This window comes from Carettochelys insculpta, chromosome 12 (assembly GCF_033958435.1).
Source record: "Carettochelys insculpta isolate YL-2023 chromosome 12, ASM3395843v1, whole genome shotgun sequence".
NCBI lineage: Eukaryota > Metazoa > Chordata > Testudines > Carettochelyidae > Carettochelys > Carettochelys insculpta.
The window spans coordinates 27,915,116-27,936,432 of record NC_134148.1 but is presented as its reverse complement, the minus strand read 5'-3'; the positions used below and the strand labels follow the sequence as shown (position 1 = coordinate 27,936,432).

At 48.1% G+C, this 21,317-nt stretch overlaps 1 protein-coding gene across 12 annotated transcripts in view; it reads right to left on the bottom strand.

Moving 5' to 3' along the window:
* Nucleotides 1–21,317, bottom strand: part of ADAMTSL3 (ADAMTS like 3) — a 340,842-nt gene that overhangs the window by 25,299 nt on the left and 294,226 nt on the right. For all 12 annotated transcript variants that reach the window (XR_012647201.1, XM_075007108.1, XM_075007110.1 and 9 more), the window contains one exon: nt 324–506. Coding sequence is in view for 11 of the 12 variants with exons in the window: in XM_075007108.1 (XP_074863209.1) it covers nt 324–506 (183 nt within the window). In the remaining variant the exon portion in view is untranslated. The remainder of the gene's footprint in view (nt 1–323; nt 507–21,317) is intronic.

Here is a 21,317-nt window from a genome sequence, read left to right as displayed (position 1 = left end):
AAGTTCTGTAAGACCCAGGTCTTCTGCTTAAAAGCTTTGGCCTATTTTCCAGAAGATGGCATAGTTGTTAACTGGCAAGTGGCTGGAGCACCAAGGAAGAGGCATGAGAACTCAAATTCCCTGTGCTCAAAGTCAGCATTAACAGACAGCACAGAAGGAAAAATATATTTCAAAGGGCCAAATTCCATCAGGAAATTCCAAACCCATGTCAATTAGAAGAGTAAGTATTTCTCCAAACACACTTCATCCGTTCTAAGAACACCACTGTATGACCAAAATGGTTTGTCATTGCTTATGAATGATGAACTTTGATTTACACTTACCAAATAAGCGAAGGACAGATGTGGCTGCTGCTTTCCCAAGAGCACTGGTTGCTGTGCAAGTATATGATCCTGCATTTTCAAATGAAACATTCCACAGAAATAAGGACCCATTCAAAAGCAAGAAAGAATTGTTTCGTAGAGATTCTTTCTTCTTAAGCCAAGTTACATTCAGGAGGGGAGCACCTTAAAAAGACAAACGATAACAATGCTGATCACCTCACAAAAAGTCTTCATTTTCATCTCTTAGGGTTTCATGCCACTGTCCATCACTGTAGTATCTGAGTGCATTGAGTTGTAATGTAATTTTTTCAGACAGCATATTCTAAAACAGTAGCAGTCTTAACGTAATAAGCACATTTTTGCAATCACAACAAAATATCTTCCAATAGCTAGTTCTCCTTTATAACACTCAGTTTTAGTTGTACTTCAGCACAAAGCAGTGATAAAAGGTTAAGGGAAGCTAACAGAAGAGCTTTACAAAAGATGGTTAACCCTCAGAAAGTAGCAAGTTAAGAGCCTATTTTGCGCAAACCAACGTTCAAGTGATTTATCTCACTAGCTGCCGGAAACTGTTCAGATGAAAAAGGACAACTCATGTAAAGGTTTGCAGCATCAGGCCATTTCAAACTGCGCTCTTTATCCAAACAAAATAAACCTACACAATTCTTGAAACAGAAGCAGAGAAAGACAGATTAATTTGGAGGCATAGTTGACATTTGGGAGGGCAGGAAATATGCACACATTTGCCTAGGAGGCTGGAGAACAGATGGGAGGGGTGTCAATGGGCACCAAGAGTACAAGGGCTGTTCCATATAACAGCATGAGTAGGGGTAGCCCAGGGAACAGTGTCACACACAACACTCTTATTTGTTGTGCTGCAGAAGACTAACTGTATTCTAGCTGCTCTTTAATTAAAATTGTCATTTTTTCCTATTATAACCATTAACTTCCCAAAATTCACTCTTATCTGGTACTTGACATCCCAAGTGTGAAAATATTATTTCTTTTCTTTTCTATTTGTCAGTCAAACAGCATGATCAGTGCTGGATACTTTCTAAAGTTGCTCTTATCCCTGAGCATCTGCCTTTAAATTGAAAATTTGCAAGCCACTAATGCAAGCACATTAAAAGCACTTTATTACCAGCCCTGCATGCCAGCTGTCAGATCAATGGCATTCTTCTCCAGTGAAATCACTCTGTCATATCAGACACAATGGCCCACATGTAAGGGACACTCTGCATGATGCACGTGAAGAAGTTAAATTGTCTTCTGTACAGTGTTTTCTTGTCTAAAAACACTTCTCATTGGCCATGTAAGGATATTATAATGGGTGGATCTGCCTGATTATGTGGGACATTTGGAAATATTAAATGTTAATTCAGTCCCCTTTCTTCACAGGTCATTGTGTGGTATTGCCTTACAGATTATGTCTTCATGATGTGAAATCGTCCTTTAACAATTCAATCACTGGATTACTACTTTCAATGCACACCTCACATTTTTCCTTCAGTATAATAGAAACCAGACATATTTTTTGGATTCAGCTGTTTCACTGGAGGAAAATGTTCCTCACATCAGTTTGTCTAGAAAGCCATCAGAAAGAAACATCCTACCATAGCATCAAAGATTTACACTACACAATCTAGCAACTAATAAGTGGCTTTAGGTTCACAGGTTTGTATTTCACTGAACAAAGTGACATAAAATAAGCTATGGTCTGTAGATTTCACAAGTGTCCAAAATCAGAAAACATCCTTCAATTTGTCCAGAAGAGGCTTTACACCATCTTGAGAAATCCTGCTGGACTCATGAAGAGCTCTTGTTTTAATTAAGTCTTTTGTAATTAACTTAAACTTTTTGGCTGACATGAGTCCTTCTCAGATAGTAATGGGTCTATTTACATCACAGATTGACTCACTATGCCTTATGGGACACCGCTTTAAATGCAGCAAACTGCTTTAAACACAGTACACACACACACACACACGCACGAGTCCAAAATGAACCCAACTTCTGGGATTTAGCTGTATTCTTAACTTAAATAAAATATAAACCATAAAGCACAGGCTTTTGAACTTCTTTCAAAGTTCTCTTGTTCCTAGGGCAGGGGCAGTCTGTTATTTTTAATGACAATAACAATAATGATAATAAGTAAATAATATGAATTTATGCTCCGTTTAAAAGGATCTGGCAGTCTGGCTTTGGCCTGAGGTCTGCCTTCTGCCTAACCCCTCCTAGGGCTTCTCCCTGTGAAGTCACTCTGTCCCTGCTCCTCATTCCTTCTGATCCCCTTTGGGTACCTCTACACAGGAGGTGGCAGTCTACAGCAGTGAGGCTAAGAGCCAGGTTGACAGACTTGTGCTGTGGGGGCTTAGGTACTGTGCTAAAAATAGCTTTGTATTTGTTGAGGCTTGAGTTTTGAAGCTGGGGTGAGGGGAAAAGGTTGAGAGACAAAGCCACAACAGCTAGGCTGTGTCTACACTTGGCCAAAGTTTCGAAAGGGCTACACTAATGGCCAAATCGGAGGATATTAATGAGGTACTGAAATGAATATTCAGCCCCTCCTTAGCATGGCTGCGGCACTTCCAAAGTGCCGCATTTCAATCATGCGCGGCTCGTCCACATGTGGCCCTTTTCTAAAGGGCCCTGCAAACGTCAAAATCCCCTTATTCCTATCGGCTGATTTCGACGTTTGGGAGGTCCTTTCAAAAAGGGCCCTGTGTAGGCGAGCTGCACGCGTTCGAAATGCAACGCTTTCGAAGTGCCATGGCCAGCAGTGTGCTAATGAGGCGCTGAATATTCATTTCAGGGCCTCATTAGTATTCTCCGATTTGGCCATTAGCGTGGCCCTTTTGAAATTTTGGCCAAGTGTAGACACAGCCCTAAGTCCTTAAGGAGCTGTACAGGAGCTCCCCTGGCCTGGGGTCCAGAATAAAGGAGTTTGAATCGCACTTCCTCTCCCTGCAGATTCCAAACTCCACCGCCTGTCAAACTCCCTTTTAAAGTCGGAATCATCAGCAAATAATCTTTCTGCTTCAGCAACCTCTGTGAATTTTGGCTGGGTGAAGACAAGAAAGCAGCACTGCCCACAGTGGGCCCAACTGCCCACATGAATAAAGATTGAAGAACTGATTTTTCAACCTCGGCCCCTGTAGCCAGACATGAACCCCCGCATTTGGCCTTTTCTTCTTCTCCCCCTCACTGGGAGAGACAGAGAGAGAAATAAGCAGGGGAGACAGGTAGCCTTTGATGTCCTGGGAACGCAGGTGTGCTGTCTCACCCAGCCTCTCTACTATACACAAAAACCAGACAGTGAATGGGCTAGCTAATGGCTGCCCTTCTGGCTGATCTCGGTAATTGACACGCCTTGATCACTTCCCCAGGAAGAACAGGGAACCCCGCCTATCACCTCCAAAGGTGCCCAATTGTCCACAATTCACAGGTGCAAATTGAGCCTTGCACCTTCCCTGGGAAACCTGGGGTCCAAAACATATTCCTCCCAATTGGCCACTTGAGACCAGGAAGAAGCGTACGTAACAAAAGCAGTATAAAGGGGCTTGGCAGACCACCCCCACTTTGAGTTTCAATCACCTACACCTACGGGTCAGGTCTGGAATTAACTCCCGAGACTGGGGACGCCTGGTTCGTATCTACTTCTTCCCGAGGGATTGAGAGAAAGATTCTGGGTCACACCGGATCTAGGAGGCAGGGGTAAGAATTACACCTGTATTACACTTCTTTCCTATAGGAATTGAGGGAAAAACTCTGGTTCCACCAGGTCTAAGAGGCAGGGGTGAAAATCACAGCTGCAACTTGCCTTTCTTGTGTACACATTAATTGTATTAGTTTAAGCTAGCTAGTCTGTCTAAAACTTTTCTAAAGTTAAATTGTGTTGTTTCCCCTTTAAAAACCATGAGTACTAACTTGTACTTTAATCATTTGTCTTAGTTAAATTGTTTCTATCTTTGTATAAATAAAAAGTAACTGTTAAAGCCTCTCTAAGTGTAATTTTCCTCTTGCTGCTGTACCCGAACTAAACACAAACCAAAGAACCCAGCCTGCCCTGGCTGCTTAGCGTAGCTGCTGGTGTGGCATCACCCCCTTTGCCCCACCGGACCTTTAGCTAGCACCTGGGCATCAGCTCACAGCCCCCGACATAGAAGATGGTGCTAGGGAATACACAAACTGCATGTAGCTGTTTTGCAGTTTACCCCTTGTAGAAAGCAAAATTAACCTGAAATCTGCTGTTTAGGGTCACCATGAGGGGAAAATATGCAAAAAAAAATTCTAATGTATCTTTAAAAATTTAATTTAATTTGGGACAACGAACACTAGTATGCACTGATCATGTGTGTATAGTTATTGCCTGGCATCACTGCAGTGCAGAGTTGAGTTTCTTTGAATTCCTTTACTTACTGTTCATGTCCATGCTTCAATATGTCTGGATTTTTTTTTAAGGTTAACCTTCAATTTCCTATTTCCTAGGGGATAATATTTGTATCCCAATAACGTATTTCACCCTAAATTCCTGATAAACACTCTCAGTCTTGTGTGCATGTTGTGTTTTTATCTGCAAATTGGTAATAATTAAGTGTACTTCTGATTCTGAGTGTGTTTACCTTACGCTTAGTTCAGCTGACCTCCTTGTGACCATTTTTGGGGTCCTTCCCCCAGTTTTTGCATTCATTACTCCTTTTGTTTTCCCCAATCTTCGAGCTGAAAAAGAATCCTTTTTGAGGTGGTACTGAGGGCTACTAAGCTATTTGGTTAAGGGTGGTCTAATTTACTTTTGGTTGTCTTACTAGTTGTGTTAAATGCTGAGTGGCAATAGAAGGATTATGGCCCAGCCAATGGCAGTAAAAACATTCCCTCATGGCCATGGTTCTCAGCCTGTGGGGCTGCTAGCGGCTCAGCTAGTACTCAGTTGTGGCTCATGTGATATCCTCAGCCATACAGGTAGTCTGTATAGTTTGTGAGCACTGGTGGCTCACAAAAAATACAGAGCGCTGCTTATGTGGCCTGCAGAAGTAAACAGCTTGAGAATCACTGCCTTAGAGCAAATGTACACAGTGAAGTAAAACCCATGGCTGTCCTGTGCCAATGAAGGAAAGGTTACTCACCGTAGTAACGGTGGTTCTTCGAGATGTGTCCCCGTGGGTGCTCCACATTAGGTGTCGGGCTCGCCCGGCGCCGCAGATCGGATCTTCCAAGCAGTTTCTGCCGGACCGCGCATGCGCCGGCGCGCGCCGCCCCCCCACGCACCCCCGGCCATGCGCGCGATCCGGTCCCCACCAGTTCCTTGACCAACCGCCTCGGATGCTCCTGCAAAACACTAAACAGAGATCCGGAGCAGGGAGGATGGGCGGGTAGTGGAGCACCCACGGGGACACATCTCGAAGAACCACCGTTACTACGGTGAGTAACCTTTCCTTCTTCTTCGAGTGTCCCCGTGGGTGCTCCACATTAGGTGACTACCCAGCAGTAACCCAAGATAGGAGGTGGGTAATCGGATTATGTGCAGCTTGTCCCCGAGAGGACCGCTGCCGAGAGACGGGTATCCTCTTGGAATACCCTGTGAAGGGCGTAATGTTTGGCGAAGGTGTCACAGGATGACCAGGTCGCCACTCTGCAAACGTCTTTTAGTGCAACGCCCTTGAAAAAAAAAAAGGCTGTTGATGCTGCCACCGCCCTAGTGGAATGAGCCCTGGGCGTGGCCAGTAAAGGAGTCTTTTTGAGTTTGTAGCACATTTTTATGCAAGATACGATGTGCTTAGAGATTCTCTGCGAAGAGAGACATTCTCCTTTTGATTTGGGAGCGATAGAGACTAGGAGCCTATCCGTTCTCCGGAAGGACTTGGTCCTGTCCATATAGAAAGCTAGCGCCTGCTCACGTCCAGGAGGTGTAGGCGCGCCTCTTTGTTAGAGTTATGAGGCTTTGGATAAACAAGGGTAAACAATAGGTTCGTTAGTATGAAACTCAGAAAGAAACTTTAGGAACAAAGGCTGGATGCAGCCGTATGGTTACCGCCTCCTTGGAAAAACAGCGCAGGGCGGCGTTGCCATAACTGCCTCAAGCTCGCTCACCCTGCGAGCTGACGTGATTGCGAGAAGAAAGGTCGTCTTCATCATAAGGAGGCGGAGGGAAACCGTGGCCAAAGGCTCAAACGGTGGTCCCCTTTTCGCATTAAGCACCAGGTCCAAGTTCCACAGAGGTGGAAGCGGTTTCTGAGGGGGGTATAGGCTTACCAGCCCTTTGAAGAACCTGGTAACCATGGGATGGGCGAACACCGTGTGCCCTTCCTCTTCATGTCTGAATGCCAAAATGGCGGCCAGGTGGACCTGAAACGAGGATAGCGAGAGTCCTCCTCTCTTGAGGTCCAGTAAATACTCTAATATCACAGCCATAGGCACCGAAAGGGGGCTAGCTGTTTGGTAGAACACCATGCCGTAAAGCGAGTCCATTTCTGCTTGAAGGTCTTCCTGGTGGAAGTCCTCCTGCTACTTTCTAGGACTTGCTGCACTTCCTCCGTACATGTGCTCTCTAGGGAGCTGAGCCATGGATTAACCACGTTTGTAGTCGCAGGCTTTGGGGGTGTGGATGCACTATGGACCCCCGGGCTTGCGTGAGCAGATCCCGCGCCACCGGAGGGGACATCGGTGGCCGGTCCGACATGCGCAGGAATAGGGGGAACCATTGCTGTAGATCCCACGTTGGGACTATTGGGATCATTCAGGCTCCTTCCCTCCTGGCTTTCTGCAACACTTTGTGGATGAGCACTGTGGGAGGGAAAGCGTAAAGCAGGGGGCCCCTCCATGAGATCGCGAAGGCATCCCTCAGGGACCCCCGTCCCAGTCCTGCCCTGGAGCAGAATCGTGGGCACTTCTTGTTGTGCTGAGTAGCAAACAGGGTCTATCTGGGGAAAAACCCCATGCGTGGAAAAATCGGTTGCAGCAGATCGGGACGGATCTGCCACTCGTGCGTGAGTGCGAAACGCCTGCTCAGCTGGTCTGCCTTCACATTGCGAGCGCCTGGTAAGTACGAGGCTTTCAAGGTTACATTGTTGGCGATGCAGCAGTTCCACAACCGGACTGCTTCTACACATAAGGCACGGGACCGAGCTCCTCCTTGCCGATTTATATAAAACATGGTGGAGGTATCGTCTGTACAGATCCCGACTACCTTGCCTTTCAGTTGGTCTCGAAAGTGTCTGCAGGCGTTGAACACTGCTTTGAGCTCCAGTATATTTGTGTGCAGTGACTGCTCCATAGAGGACCACAGCCCTTGCGTCACCTCTCCGCCCATGTGTGCTCCCCACCCTATGAGGGGGGCATCTGTAGTAAGAAAAACCAATACGTGTGGTTGGTGGAAGGGTACCCTTGTTAGCAGGTTCTCGGGGTTTACCCACCATTGCAGGGATTTGCGCACCTCCGTTGTGGGCGACGCCATCCTGTGAACAGTGTGTGCTGCCGGTTTGTATACGCTCGCCAGCCAATGCTGCATGCTGCGCATGTGTAACCTGGCGTTCTGTTCTACGAAACGTCGCTGCTGCCATGTGGCCCAGCGGCTGTAAGCACGTCAGAACCGGCACCATAGGGCTGAAGGTGAAGCCTTGCGCGAGGGAGCCGATGGCCCGAAAGCGAGTCTCTGGTAGATACGCCCTCGCTGTAATAGAATTTATGCGTGCCCCTACGAACTCTATGTCCTGTGTGGGGTCTGTCTTTGATTTTGTCAGATTGATAAGCAGGCCGAGCGAAGAGAACGTGCCTGCTGTGACACATATTATGCGTAGTACCTCCTCCTTCGAGGTCCCTTTGAGTAGGCAGTCATTCAGATACTGGAATATAAATACCCCCTGTCTGTGCAGGTAGGCTGACACCACTGCCAAGGTCTTGGTGAAGACTCTGGGGGCTGAGGAGAGCCCAAACGGTAGGACCTTGTAAGTTGAGGGCTGCGAACCAATCTCCATCGTCTAGTGCCGTAAGGATGGAGGCGTTTGTGATCATCCGAAAACGTTGCTTGCGCAGGTACCGGTGAGGCCTCGAAAATCTAAGATGGGCCTCCCCGTGAGGAAGTACCTCGAGTAGAACCCTCTCCCTTGCAGTTGCTCCGGCACTCTTTCCACTGCCCCTACGAGCATGAGATGGTCTACCTCCTGCTTGAGCCTCACTACATGGGAGGTCTCCTGGAGGTGGGGCCCTGGGTGGAGGTCATGGCGGTGGGAGCAACTGGGAGGGGATGGCGTACCCCGTGGCTATGATCTCCAGCACCCATTTGTCTGTGGTGATCCTTTGCCACTGGTTATAAAATGGTCGGATGATGGCCTTGAGCACTGGTTTCGTGCCCTCTGGAAGCGAGTCCATGAGGGAGGTCAACCTAATGTGGTTGTCGAAATTATGGTTCGCTAGATGCGCTGCGTAATTTGCCATTGGCAACAGTAGCGTGGAGGAGGAGTAGACCTTTCTGCCCAACAGCTCTAGCTTTTTGGCATGTTTGTCTATTCCCCCACGTTGCGACGACTCCACCACCAAAGAATTTGGTTGTGGGTGGCTGAACAGGAACTCCATGCCCTTCGTGGGCACGAAGTATTTTTTTTTTTTTTTTTTCCGCTCTTTTGTGGACAGGCGGAATAGTCGCAGGAGTCTGCCATATCATAGTGGCAGACTCCAAGATTGCGTCATCAGCGGTATTGCTATTTTGGAGGAGGCCGGAGGTCTCAGATTTTTGAGGAGCTTATGGTGTTGCTCTTGCACCTTTGCTGTCTGGAAGCCTTGCGTGAAGGCCACCCTCGTAAAACAGCTCTTGGAACTGTTTGAGATCGTCCGGAGGATGGACGCCCCCCGGGGCCGTAGCCTCATCCGGGGAGGAAAGCGAGGAACCGCTGGGGTACGTCTCTCTGGACCCTTCCGGTTCCTGCTGATGATGGTACACCCTCTCACTAGAGGTGTGCGAGGAAAATCTCGGGGTTCCATAACCAGTCCCCCCTGAGATGCTTAAGTCTCTGTCCCCGGTCGCAATTGCCCTCGGGGGTACGAGATCGTTCGTAGGGATCTTTCCCTAGTAGATTGCCGATGGTGTCTATGCCCTGCGTGGTAGGGGCAACCATGGCAGTACAAGCACTGGTCTTGGGAAGGTGACCTAGACCACTCCCTTGGTGCATACCCTTTGCGTCTGGGGGAGGGAGACCGTCGAGACCCCGGAGAGAGCGACTTTGCCTAATAGTCCAGCGGTTCAAATCCCAGGAAGGGTGGAGGTGGTCCCAGCCAGGGTGAGGCTGGTTGCAGAAATGGAGAAGGGGGCTCTGGGTAGGCCAAGGGGGGGGGGACCCCTGCCTTCTAGTTGGAGTCTGCAACATAGCGGAGGGCTGTGAGAAAGCAACTCCACAGCCCTGTGCGGAGAGGGGCTGCAATGCCTCCTCTTGTGTGCAGTCTTCCCCCTCCCTTGAGGAGGTAACTCCGCCCCTGACATACAGGGGATCCCGGCCCCGTCTGCACCGAGCTCGGCACACTCGAAGTCGGTGCCGCACGTGCGGTGTCCTTCAGTGCCGGCAGGCTGCGTGCCTGCGCGCTCTGCACCGCCGGTTTTCCGGGGGTCGGTGGTACCGGCGCTTGTTTAGCCGCCGCCCTGCCTGCGGTGCAGGGCGGCTGGCTGATTATCGAAGGGTGAGCCGCTTGCACGTGGCTCTCCATGCCGCCGCCGATCAGCTGTTGCTGCGGCTGGGGGCTGCTCGCTCCTCCCGTCCCGCTCGCTGTTGCTGCCGGCAGGGATCGGGCTGGGGAGCATACAGGGCATTCCGGCGTCCGCATCGAGCTCGGCACGCTCAAGGGCGGTGCCGCATGTGCGGTGTCCTCCAGTGCCGGCAGGCTACGTGCCTGCGCGCTCTGCACCGCCGGTTCCCCGGGGGTCAGTGCCGCTGCCCGCGGTGCCACCGGTACCGGCGCTTGTTTAGCCGCCGCCCTGCCTGCGGTGCAGGGTGGCTGGCTGATTATCGGAGGCTGAGCCGCTTCCACGTGGCTCTCCGTGCCGCCACCGATCAGCTGTTGCTGCGGCTGGGGGCTGCTCGCTCCTCCCGTCCCGCTCGCCGTTGCTGCCGGCAGGGATCGGGCTGGGGAGCATACAGGGGATTCCGGCCCCGTCCGCACCGAGCTCGGCACGCTTGAGGGCGATGCCGCATGTGCGGTGTCCTCCGGTGCCGGCAGGCTACGTGCCTGCGCGGTCTGCACCGCCGGTTCCCCGGGGGTCGGTGTCGCTGCCTGCGGTGCCGCCGGTACCGGCGTTTGCTTAGCCGCCGCCCTGCCTGTGGTGCGGGGTGGCTGGCTGAGTATTGGAGGCTGAGCCGTTTCCACGTGGCTCTCCGTGCCGCCGCCGATCAGCTGTTGCTGCGGCTGGGGGCTGCTTGCTCCTCCCGTCCCGCTCGCTGTTGCTGCCGGCAGGGATCGGGCTGGAGATACTTTCCTCCGTTTCCGCGCTGATGGAGTGAGGGAGGCAGCTTTCCTTTTAAGGGCCCCGGAGGGTCCCTCCTGCTGCGGCCGCTCCGGCGCTTCTGGCTGGAGGGCCTTATCAAGAAGCAGCATTTTTTTTTTTTTTTTTTTTTTTTAAAGCCTGAAGAGGACATTGTTGATGAGTCTTTGAGTTTTTAAGTGGGTACTTAGCACCTTCTTTGTGCCGTTTTCCCCGTCCGATGGCCTGCCTTAGCAGGAGGGCTGATAGCCCTAGCTCCTGGCCTCCGGCGCTTGTTACTGGGACTGGCTGAGCTGTCCCTCTCCTAGCTTGTTCGTTGTATTTTTTTTTTTTTTTTTAAACAAAATAACAACCGGCTAGCTTTAGTAGCCTAAGTGCCTGAAAAAACTTTAAGAAAAAACAGATAAGGTCGTTGAATACACTACTTGGCCTTAGCCTAGTTGGATTCCGTCTGCAGCCGACGGCGGTTAAGAGGAACTGGCGGGGACCGGATCGCGCGCATGGCCGGGGGCGCGCGGGGGGGTGGCGCGCGCCGGCGCATGCGCGGTCCGGCAGAAACTGCTTGGAAGATCCGATCTGCGGCGCCGGGCGAGCCCGACACCTAATGTGGAGCACCCACGGGGACACTCGAAGAAGAACTCAGGGTTAGGGGTTCAGGCTGTGGAACTGTTTCATTGCTGTGAACTTCTGGGCTCAGGCTGGAGCCCAGGCTCCAAGATTCTGCACTTTTCACATTCTGCTATGTATTTCTTATGCCACTCCGGCACAAAACAGAGACCATAGGAAGTGGGGACAGTATGGGTCACGTGGCAGGGCCAAAGCATGCTGCTGTGCTCCACAATTCAGAGCAGCCCATAGGCAGCCATGTCAGGTGGCTGTAAATTAAAGCAGCCCCAGAGTCCCTTCCCTGGCACAGCCCAGATTCCGGGAAGCATAAATGTGGCATAAAGCTTTCTGGGCTGCACCTTTGGAGGTGTGTACCCAGACATCTATAGCAGCCTGTCAGAAACTGGGTTTTATTGACCGCTGCTTTGATGTCTGGAGATAAGCATCCTACAAAGTGATTAAAAAAACAAAACCAACCAACCAAAAGGAAAATGTAAAGCAACACTTTGAACATTCCTCCTTTGCCTTCTCATGGTGTCCAGCAGCCCAGAGGACTAAATATACACAGGATGTGGTACAAGACCATGGCATAGAAATTAAGAATCGCTTTCTCCAGAAAGAAGAGTTAAGGCTTGTGTTTTACCCATTAAAAGCTCACATAAATCAGCTTTAAAAGTTGTTATAAATATTTCGGGTTCTTTGCCAAATGGAGACCAAACCAGTAATTGGACTATGTGGAGTTTTTCCCTTTTAGCAGTGACAAACTGAACAGAAACCAAAATGTTCTTTAATCCTATTTGTTTAAGTAAGATGTAAGTGGTACCTAGCCCTCTGCACAGGAGTGAATGTCAGCCTGTAAGCCTAATTCTTGTTTCCATTAAGGACCATTAACACTGGGCCTTTAAAAAAAAGCACAAATTATATTTACTCCCGTTTTATGGCCTCTTTACATTGCCAGGGTTGTGTAAAGTGTCATTGTAAGAGTATGTCTGCACTGCAGCTGGAAGCATGTTTTGCAACTCAAGCAGATGGACACATGCTAGTTCTGCTCAAGCTGGTGTGCTAAAAATACCCATGCACATGTGAGTTCTAGGGGTGGCAGCTGAGGCTGGCCACATGTGTGTACTGTTGCCTAGATACATTGGGCCCATATTCGTGCAGCTAGCCTGAATCACCACACATGCTACCCTTGGATACTCAGCTATCTTTTTCAATCAGTGGCCCTCTGGCTATTTTAAGTGATGCTGAGGGCTGGTTTGACTTCCAGCCAACCCGAGAATTAAGGGAAGAAGTAGCTTGCAGACACTAAAGAACAAACATATAGGTGTCTAACCTTCCCCAAGCAACCATAAGGTTGCAAAACACCGGGGACAATCCAATTCCCACTTATGTCCAGGGAGTTTGGTCACCACATCCTATGGCTTCAACTGAAAAAAACACATAAGCACATGATTAAATCCATCCCTATAAGGGAAAGCAAGTAAACAATTGTCATGAATGAGTGCAGGGAAGGGGTTAATCTCCTTAAGTAGCCTGAATCCCAGGTGAGCCAATGTCACAGAATCAGCCATAGAGGTGTGAGTATCAGACAAATGTACAGTTAGATGTGTTCAGGTTACCTGGTTATTTTAAATTTGGATGGATGATCTGGCTTGTACTTTGTTTTTCTTATTGACTGCTGTTTTTCTCGTTTGTGTTACTGTTTTTAACTTGGTGTTTTCCACCTGTATCTTTTAAGCTGAATCCCAGGGAAATACTTCCTCTGCATGTAACCCATGATTTCTTTTTCTCTTGTTTTGTGAATATATCACTGTTTTTTTGCAATTGCCTGTGAAGGGCTTGTCTGTGAAAAGGTCTGTGTGCGTCTGCCTTCGGACAGAAGCTAGTTATCAAATTACAGCTCGTTGTCTAAGCTCTCTCTCTCCCAAGGGAGAGTTAAGAGCTTGGGGACCTCCACAAGAAGGCGCCTGACCGTGTCTTCTTGTGGAAGTCGGGGGTGTTTTCTCAGTCGGTGGTGGCAGCCTATCCTCCCAGAGTGCAGAAATTTGTGACCTTAGGAAGTTTTAAAGTAAAGCCCATTTACAGGCAAAGTGTTTTTCTTTAAATCTCTGCGGGGCCTCAATTTCTGCATGTGGAGTGTAGGGTGGGGAGTACTTCTGGCAGTAATTAAGGCAAATAAGAAACGAATAGTACATGTTTAAGCATGTACCCTGGATCAGAAGCTGCTGTGGCAGGGCCAGGGTGAAGGAAGCCTAAACAAGCAGAAGGGCCTGCAGGGCAATCAGAGGCAGCTGGGTGGGAGATGGCTCAGCCTAATTAAAGCCAGAGGGCCCCAGTGACTGGGCCAATGAGAGTCCTTTAAAACCCTCTACAGTGGGAAGGGCAGGGAGAGAGCAGAGCAGAGCAGAGAGAGAGAGAGAGAGAGAAAGAACAGATTTGAGAGGAGCAGAGGAGAACAACAGGAACACCAGAGATCACTGAGAGAGATCAGGAGCTTCTACAAGATCCAGAGTGAAGGCCCATAACTGCAACAGCCTGGAGAAGGTACCGGGGGGAAATCGTCTGGGGAAGTGGCCCAGGGAGGAGAATTGCCATGCCAAAGACCAAGGGAGTCAGCTCCTTTCACTGGCAGCTGCACAGGGTCCCTGGGCTGGAACGCGGCACGAGTGGTTGGGGTCAGGTTCCCCCCAGACCACCCCTCGTCCCAGTGAGGGCAACAGGGCCCTTAAGGGGTCCTAATGGACTGACCAGAGGACAGAGGCCCAGGAACTGGACTGACTTTGTCAGACTGCCCAGAACCATTCACTGTAACAAAGCTGGAACAAATACTGGGTAGCATCAAGTGTGGAACAACCATGAGCTATGACAACATATCTTCAGAATTCCTGAAAAACCTTGGCCTCCATACAAGACTTTGGCTTATGGAAGTCTTAATCAGGGTCATCAGGGAAGACAGACTACTAAAGATATGGCATACTACAAACGTCATTGGTGTCTGAAAGTAAGGAATGGATCCTGTCAAGCATCAAGCTACTGTCTCACATCACTACTGTTGGTGTGACTCAAAGCACTGGAGCAACTGGTCCTGCAGAGCATGTTACCCAGCTTGGAAAGAATTTTGAGTCCTGACCATGTCGGCTTTTTCTTGACTCATGTGACCAAGTACTCACACCTGCACAATAATGGAAGATAACTTTTAGAGAAACTTGAAAACAGGCCCCATTTTCAAAGATCTAGCAGTGGCATATGATACAATAGAGCACATGGGCCTGATCGTGTAGGTATCAGGGGTCCTGCTACTCTGGGGTACAGGCGTCCCTGACCTGTTCTTCTGTGATAGGCAGTTCAGAGTCCACATGGGGAAGAAGACAAGTGCTTGGAGATAATAGGTCACCCCAGGGCTCTGTGCTTTCTCCAACCTTATTTAACCTTTACATCAATGATCTCTCAACAATGGAGTCACAGAAATTCATTTACGCAGATGACCTCTGCTGTGGTACTCAGGCTTGGATATTTCATGAGCTTGATGTCACTTTAAACCAGGATGTGGTAAAATTAACAGACTATTGTAGGACTTGTTCCTTCAAGCATCAGTAAAACAGTCTCCAGCTTGTTCCACAGTTATCATGCTAGCACAATCCAAGAACTGCATGTTCATCTGCATGGTCAGAAGGTGAAGCATGAAGTAGAACCAGTCAACCTACGTGTGACCACAACTGTACCCTGAGTTACTATGCCCCCACTGGAAGAAGACAGCGGCTAAAGTTCAGACACACAACCATCTTCTTAGAAGACTGAAAGGTTCATTATGGGGGTGCTTGTGCTCCACCTGTGCACATCTGCTCTTGCCACTTTGTATTTGGTGGTGGAGTACTGTGACCATTTAAAATTACCCTGTGTATGTTTGCTGTCACGTTGCCCATTATCAACCCCATAACCTGCCTGCAGGATTTGACCTGTCCTGTTGCCTATGGTCCCCGTTGAGCATGTTCCATACCAGGCAAGGTCTCTGTGCAGCCAACTAGTGCTGCTGTGGCCTTCGTGAGAGCCCTTTGTGCAACTGCTGCACAACACAGATGACAACGCACATTGTCAATGAATGCCAGCTGATTAGGTTCAGCAGTGACCTAGAGGAATTCCATCACACCACTGAAGATACCATTGCTTGGATAAATGACTGCACATATGCTAAATAAATTCATTAAGTTTCAGCCTTTGCATTTCTTCCCTTCCTGACAGAGATGCTTTCCTGAACTGGAGCTTGATTAGCTTTTCTTAACAACTTTTAAACAGTTTTTTAATCCTGCATGGATCTAAAATCCTCTGATATTAAAGCTTTCTGCTACAGACCTCAAGAGCTATACAACTAATTTTAAAGTTTAATCTATTTCTCTCACACCAGATTATTTTCCACCAGCACTAGAGCAGCTCTAAAATACTCAGTATGACATGGAAAGAAAAGAAAGTAGCTTTTGTTTTGTTTTGTTTTCTTTTTCCAATGAGTGGCCTTGGGACAGCAAATATTAAGGAAAATATTCCAGCTCTGGAGGGACTGTGAAACAAGTGTTTTTTAAAGTCTGTACTACAGGGTATCTTTAAAATATTCAGTGTGCAAAAACAAATTTCCTCCAATCTTGAAAGCCCTATGAATTATTGCACACTATGAAAATCTTGGCCTGCTATATGGTTGTTCTAAAACATTAGATGTTTCTTTAGAACTCCCCCTAGTCCCCAGCCATGCAGAGTCTCATAAAGCATCCTGTGTTTCCCACTCAAGGGCAAGGCAGAACGGTGCTGACACATCACTTTTTGCTGAACACTTTCTTTTCCCAAAAGTTTACTCAACTTTAGAATCTGAGCTAGCATGTCTCCTTTAAGAGGTGACAAGCCTCAGAAGGAAGCCATGTTAGCCTTTAGCTGCAAAACCAACAAGGAGTCCTTTGGCACTGTAAAGATGAAGGCTTTAGCTAAACTAGAAGCATCTGTTGACAGCCCTTTCTGTCGCAAGAGATTTTCCAACAAAACATACGTTCACAGAATGCGTCCATGTGCTAAAGAGAATCAAAAGACCGGTAGGTTCTGTCGAAAGAGTGGCCAGACTGCCCAGCTGCTCTCTCAACAAAACAGCCAACTGGAAGCACAGAAGAGAGGCCTGCCCAGTGTCCTGGAAGCCCTTACTGTCGACAGAAGGTCCCCCAGAGCATCCACACAGGTTTTGGCAATAGGATCTGTCAACAAAGGCTCTCTTCTTCATCTGGGAGAGGCAGAAGTGACAAATTTTTTTGACAGACTGTCAACCAAACTCATTTTGAAAACAAAAAAGCAGTCCAGTAGCATTTTAGAAACTAACAAAATAATTTATAAGGTGATGAGCTTTCGTGGGACAGACCCACTTCTCAGATCATAGTCATACTGGAATATATTCAATATTTAAGGCACAGAGAACCAAAAATAGTAATCAAGGTTGACAAATCAGAAAAATATTATCAAGGTGAGCAAATCAGAGAGTAGAGGTGCAGAAGGGGCCGGGGGGGTGTGTGTGTCAAGAATTAGATTAAGCCAAATATGCAAAAGAACCCCTATAATGAGCTAGAAAATTCCCATCCTGGTTCAAACCACATGTTAATGTGTCAAATTTGAATATAAAAGACAGTTCAGCAGCCTCTCTTTCCAATCTGTTGTGAAAATTCCTTTTCAGTAACACGCAGACTTTCAGGTCATTAACAGAATGGCTCACTCCATTAAAGTGCTGGCTGACAGGTTTGTGAATCAGGAGTGTTTTTATGTCTGTTTTATGCCCATTAATATTTTGCTGGCACATGATGGCACATATGATGTTAGCTGAGGAACATGAGAATGTGCCCATGATTCTGTGAATAACCTGGTTAGGTTCAGTGAAGGTATCCCCAGAATGGATAGGTGGACAAAGTTGGCAATGGGCCTTGTTGCAAGGAAAAGTTCCAGGATAGGTATTTTTGTCATATAGTTTTTGGTTGTTGGCGAAAATCCTCATAAGGTTGGGAGGTTGTCTGTAGGAGAGAACAGGCCTGTCACCTAGGGCCTTCTGGAGTGTGGCACCCTGATTAAGGATTGGTTGTCGGTCTTTAATAATGTGTTGCGGTGGTTGAGTTGGGGGCTGTAAGTAATGACCAGTGGTGTTCTGTTCTTGGCTTTTTTGGGCCTATCTTGGAGAAGCTGGTCTCTGGGTATTCGTCTGGCCTTGACGATTTGTTTTATTTCTCCTGATGGGTAATTCAGGTTTATGAATATTTGATAAAGATCTTGTAGTTTTCGGTCTCTGTCAGTAGGATCACAGCAAATGCGATTGTACCCCGCTATCAACTTATGCCTCGACTACTCCACGCAAGAGATACATTTTCTGGACACTACAGTACAAATCAAGGATGGCCTGATCAGTACCACACTCTACCAGAAACCCACTGATCGCTATACTTACCTACATGGTTTTAGCTTCCATCCTGCACACACAACTAGATCCATTGTTTACAGTCAAGCCCTTCTGGACTGCTCTTTTGTTTTCATAGTATATAGACTAGCATGGCTATCTCTCTGTTACAAACTTATTTTGTGTGTGGAGGTGTGGCGAGTTTTATTGACATAACTCTCTAGTGCAGCCATAGCCTCAGAGATTTACTTATGTTTTACCACTGAAAGCTTAAGCCCAGATAAATCAGTTAGGACTGTCTACACTAGAGGGTTTTTTCCCAACAAAACAGGTATTTAGTCGACAAAACCCATGGAGAGTCCACACTTTGTTGTGTTGACAGTGTGTGGAATTGACTAAAATAGAGCATGAAATTGGTAGGGCCCTCCTTATTCCGAATGGCTGTTCTGATATCATCAAAGTCACACATTCAGCTGCCTCTACATTCTCTAGTCTGTTCTACAACATCTCCCACATTATCCTTGCAACTGTTATATCTCCTGCACTATCATACTTGATACAAGCAGAAACAACATCCATTAGAATAATCTTTTCTTCCCAAAGGACTCTGAAGATTTTCATCAATTAAATTCCAATGGATTCCATTAGTGTTGATCAAAATGTCATGACATTTTATTTTTGTCAAAGAGAGCCAAAGCATCTCTTCTAAAAAGTAATCATGCATGACTGCAAAAGACGCAGCTATTTCTCATGAGTCAAAATTAACACATAGTGAATATCCATAACATACGAATAGTTAATGTAAAGTTCAATGGGACTATTCAGAGTTAGGTACGAATCAATAAGACTAATTGTAAGAGAATGGTGATTACAGATCATGAAATACAAAAGATATAAGCCAAAAGACCATGCAAGGCTTGGATCTCTTTTACACTGAGGCTTCTTTACCCTGCCCTGGCAGTGCAAAGAGGACATCAAAGCCGTGTCTACACGTGCACGCTACTTTGAAGTAGCGGCACTAACTTCGAAATAGCGCCCGTCACGGCTACACGTGTTGGGCGCTATTTCGATGTTAACATCGACGTTAAGCGGCGAGACGTCGAAGCCGCTAACCCCATGAGGGGATAGGAATAGCGCCCTATTTGAACATCGAAGTAGGGACTGTGTAGTCGTTGCGCGTCCCGCAACATCGAAATTGCGGGGTCCTCCATGGCAGCCATCAGCTGAGGGGTTGAGAGACGCTCTCTCTCCAGCCCCTGCGGGGCTCTATGGTCACTGTGTGCAGCAGCCCTTAGCCCAGGGCTTCTGGCTGCTGCTGCTGCAGCTGGGGATCCATGCTGCATGCACAGGGTCTGCAACCAGTTGTCGGCTCTGTGGATCTTGTGTTGTTTAGTGCAACTGTATCTGGGAGGGGCCCTTTAAGGGAGCGGCTTGCTGTTGAGTCTGCCCTGTGACCCTGTCTGCAGCTGTGCCTGGCACCCTTATTTTGATGTGTGCTACTGTGGCGTGTAGACGTTCCCTCGCAGCGCCTATTTCAATGTGGTGCTGCGCAACATCTATGTTGAACGTTGACGTTGCCAGCCCTGGAGGACGTGTAGACATCATTCATCGAAATAAGCTATTTCGATGTAGCGTTCACGTGTAGACGTAGCCCAAGTGAGAGTAAATGGCAGCATTAACGAGGCCTTAGTGTAAATGGGAATCAGACTCACAGCATGTATTTCATGGTTTTGGGTAACTGACAAATCCCTCGAGGTTCAAATGAAATGGCAATCCAAATATTATCATTAACAGACTATCTTTCTAGAAATGATTACAAACAACGTAAGTTTCAGGAGAGTGGAGAATGAAACCTGAATTCTAAAAATATATTGAGGACCATCAATCAAAGGGTTTAGAACTGACTAGTGAAATACGATACTTATAATTTGGCTGAGAAATATTTTAGTCCCTGATTTGTGTTTGTTATTTACAAATGTCTTTACCTACACTTCATCATCATCTTTTATACCAGACTTATTGATCTTTTAATATACTTTGAAGTGCATGTGTTTCTGACTCATGAATGATTGATGTCTACTCTCACGTGGGTTATGATTTCTTCCTTCCATGCGCAATACTGCTGACTTATTGCTCAGATTACATATAAACAGAGAACTCTCAATAAACACCATTTGGGCCAGGTCCTCAGCTGTTATAGACCAGAGTAGCTCTGTAGATTTTAACAGACCTATGCTGACTTATTCTTGCCAAAATGCTGCATATAATTTATTTTCTCATGCTAGCTAGTTTCACCCTTGAGATCCAGCCAGAGTACGTCCTCCCCTAGAATAAGATTGATCATGAGAAAAACAATAAGAAGTCCTTTGGCACCTTCTGGACTAACAGCTATTTTGGAGCACAAGCTTTCGTGGGCAAAAACCCACTTCGTCAGATGCAAAAATCTCCTCCTGGAGATTTTAAAGCACATGGGCTATGACTACACTAGAGAGTTTTGTCAACAAAACTTGTGGCACACCCACACTAAAAATGTGTTCTGTCGGCTGTGCGTTGACACAACTCCACCCTTTTGTCAACAGTCCCACTGCCTCTCCACCACGAGGCAGAACGCTTTTATCAACAGATTCTATTGACAAAAAAACAAGTGGAAGCTCCATCCCCAGCAATCACAGCTCTATGCTCTCCGCCTCCGGCCGCTCTTAAAGCTGCAGGGAGCCCCGGAAACCCCAGGGCAGGAAGCTGAAAGTGTGAGAGCAGCAGAGCCACATGCTGTCTATACCCCACCCCTCCCAGCCACTCCCAAACTAGGAACTCGGGGTGGAGACTGCCTGCGGAACCCCTGGCCTCGCACAGGATCTGCCAGAGGGGTCGCAGGACCCACCCTGGGGGTCAAAGAAGGAGGGCCAGACGAAAACAGGATCCAAGCTGCAAAATCTCCTGGGCCTCTGAGTTCACTGCACTAGACCCCTCGGCTAAGAGGCGAAATGCCCCAGGGTACACACACCTGGCTGCAGCCCTGGCGGAGCACAGACACCCTACCCACACACTGGAGCAGGTGCAGGTCAAAGGGAAAGAGCTCTGCCAGGGGTATGTCCAGGTATGGGACATGCAGTGCAGGCTGGGGGCAGGGACCGCCACCTGCCCCTACTGTACAGAGCTATACCAGCTCCTGGGAGAAGGGCAAGGACGGCACCCCCAGCCAATGGGCCATTGATATGACTGAGGAGGCTCCCCCACACTGCAGCTGGAGCTGGAGAAGCTAGGAACTCTGCTGGAGCCCCAAGTGGAGCCAGAGTCTGACGCTGCGTCCAGCCAGGGGACCTGGTCTTTGTCCTGGACTCAGGCCCCTCCAGCGAGGTGACCACCAGGATGTCTCCGGACCTCTTCAGAGGACCGTCAGGTGTGTATCCCATGGGTCACACACCCCAGGCTGTGGGGGGCGGGCATGGATGGGCTGTGCTACGAGCCTCGCCAGGCTGGCTCAGGTGGTCCCCCCATACTGTGGTCCGAGCACATGCAACCA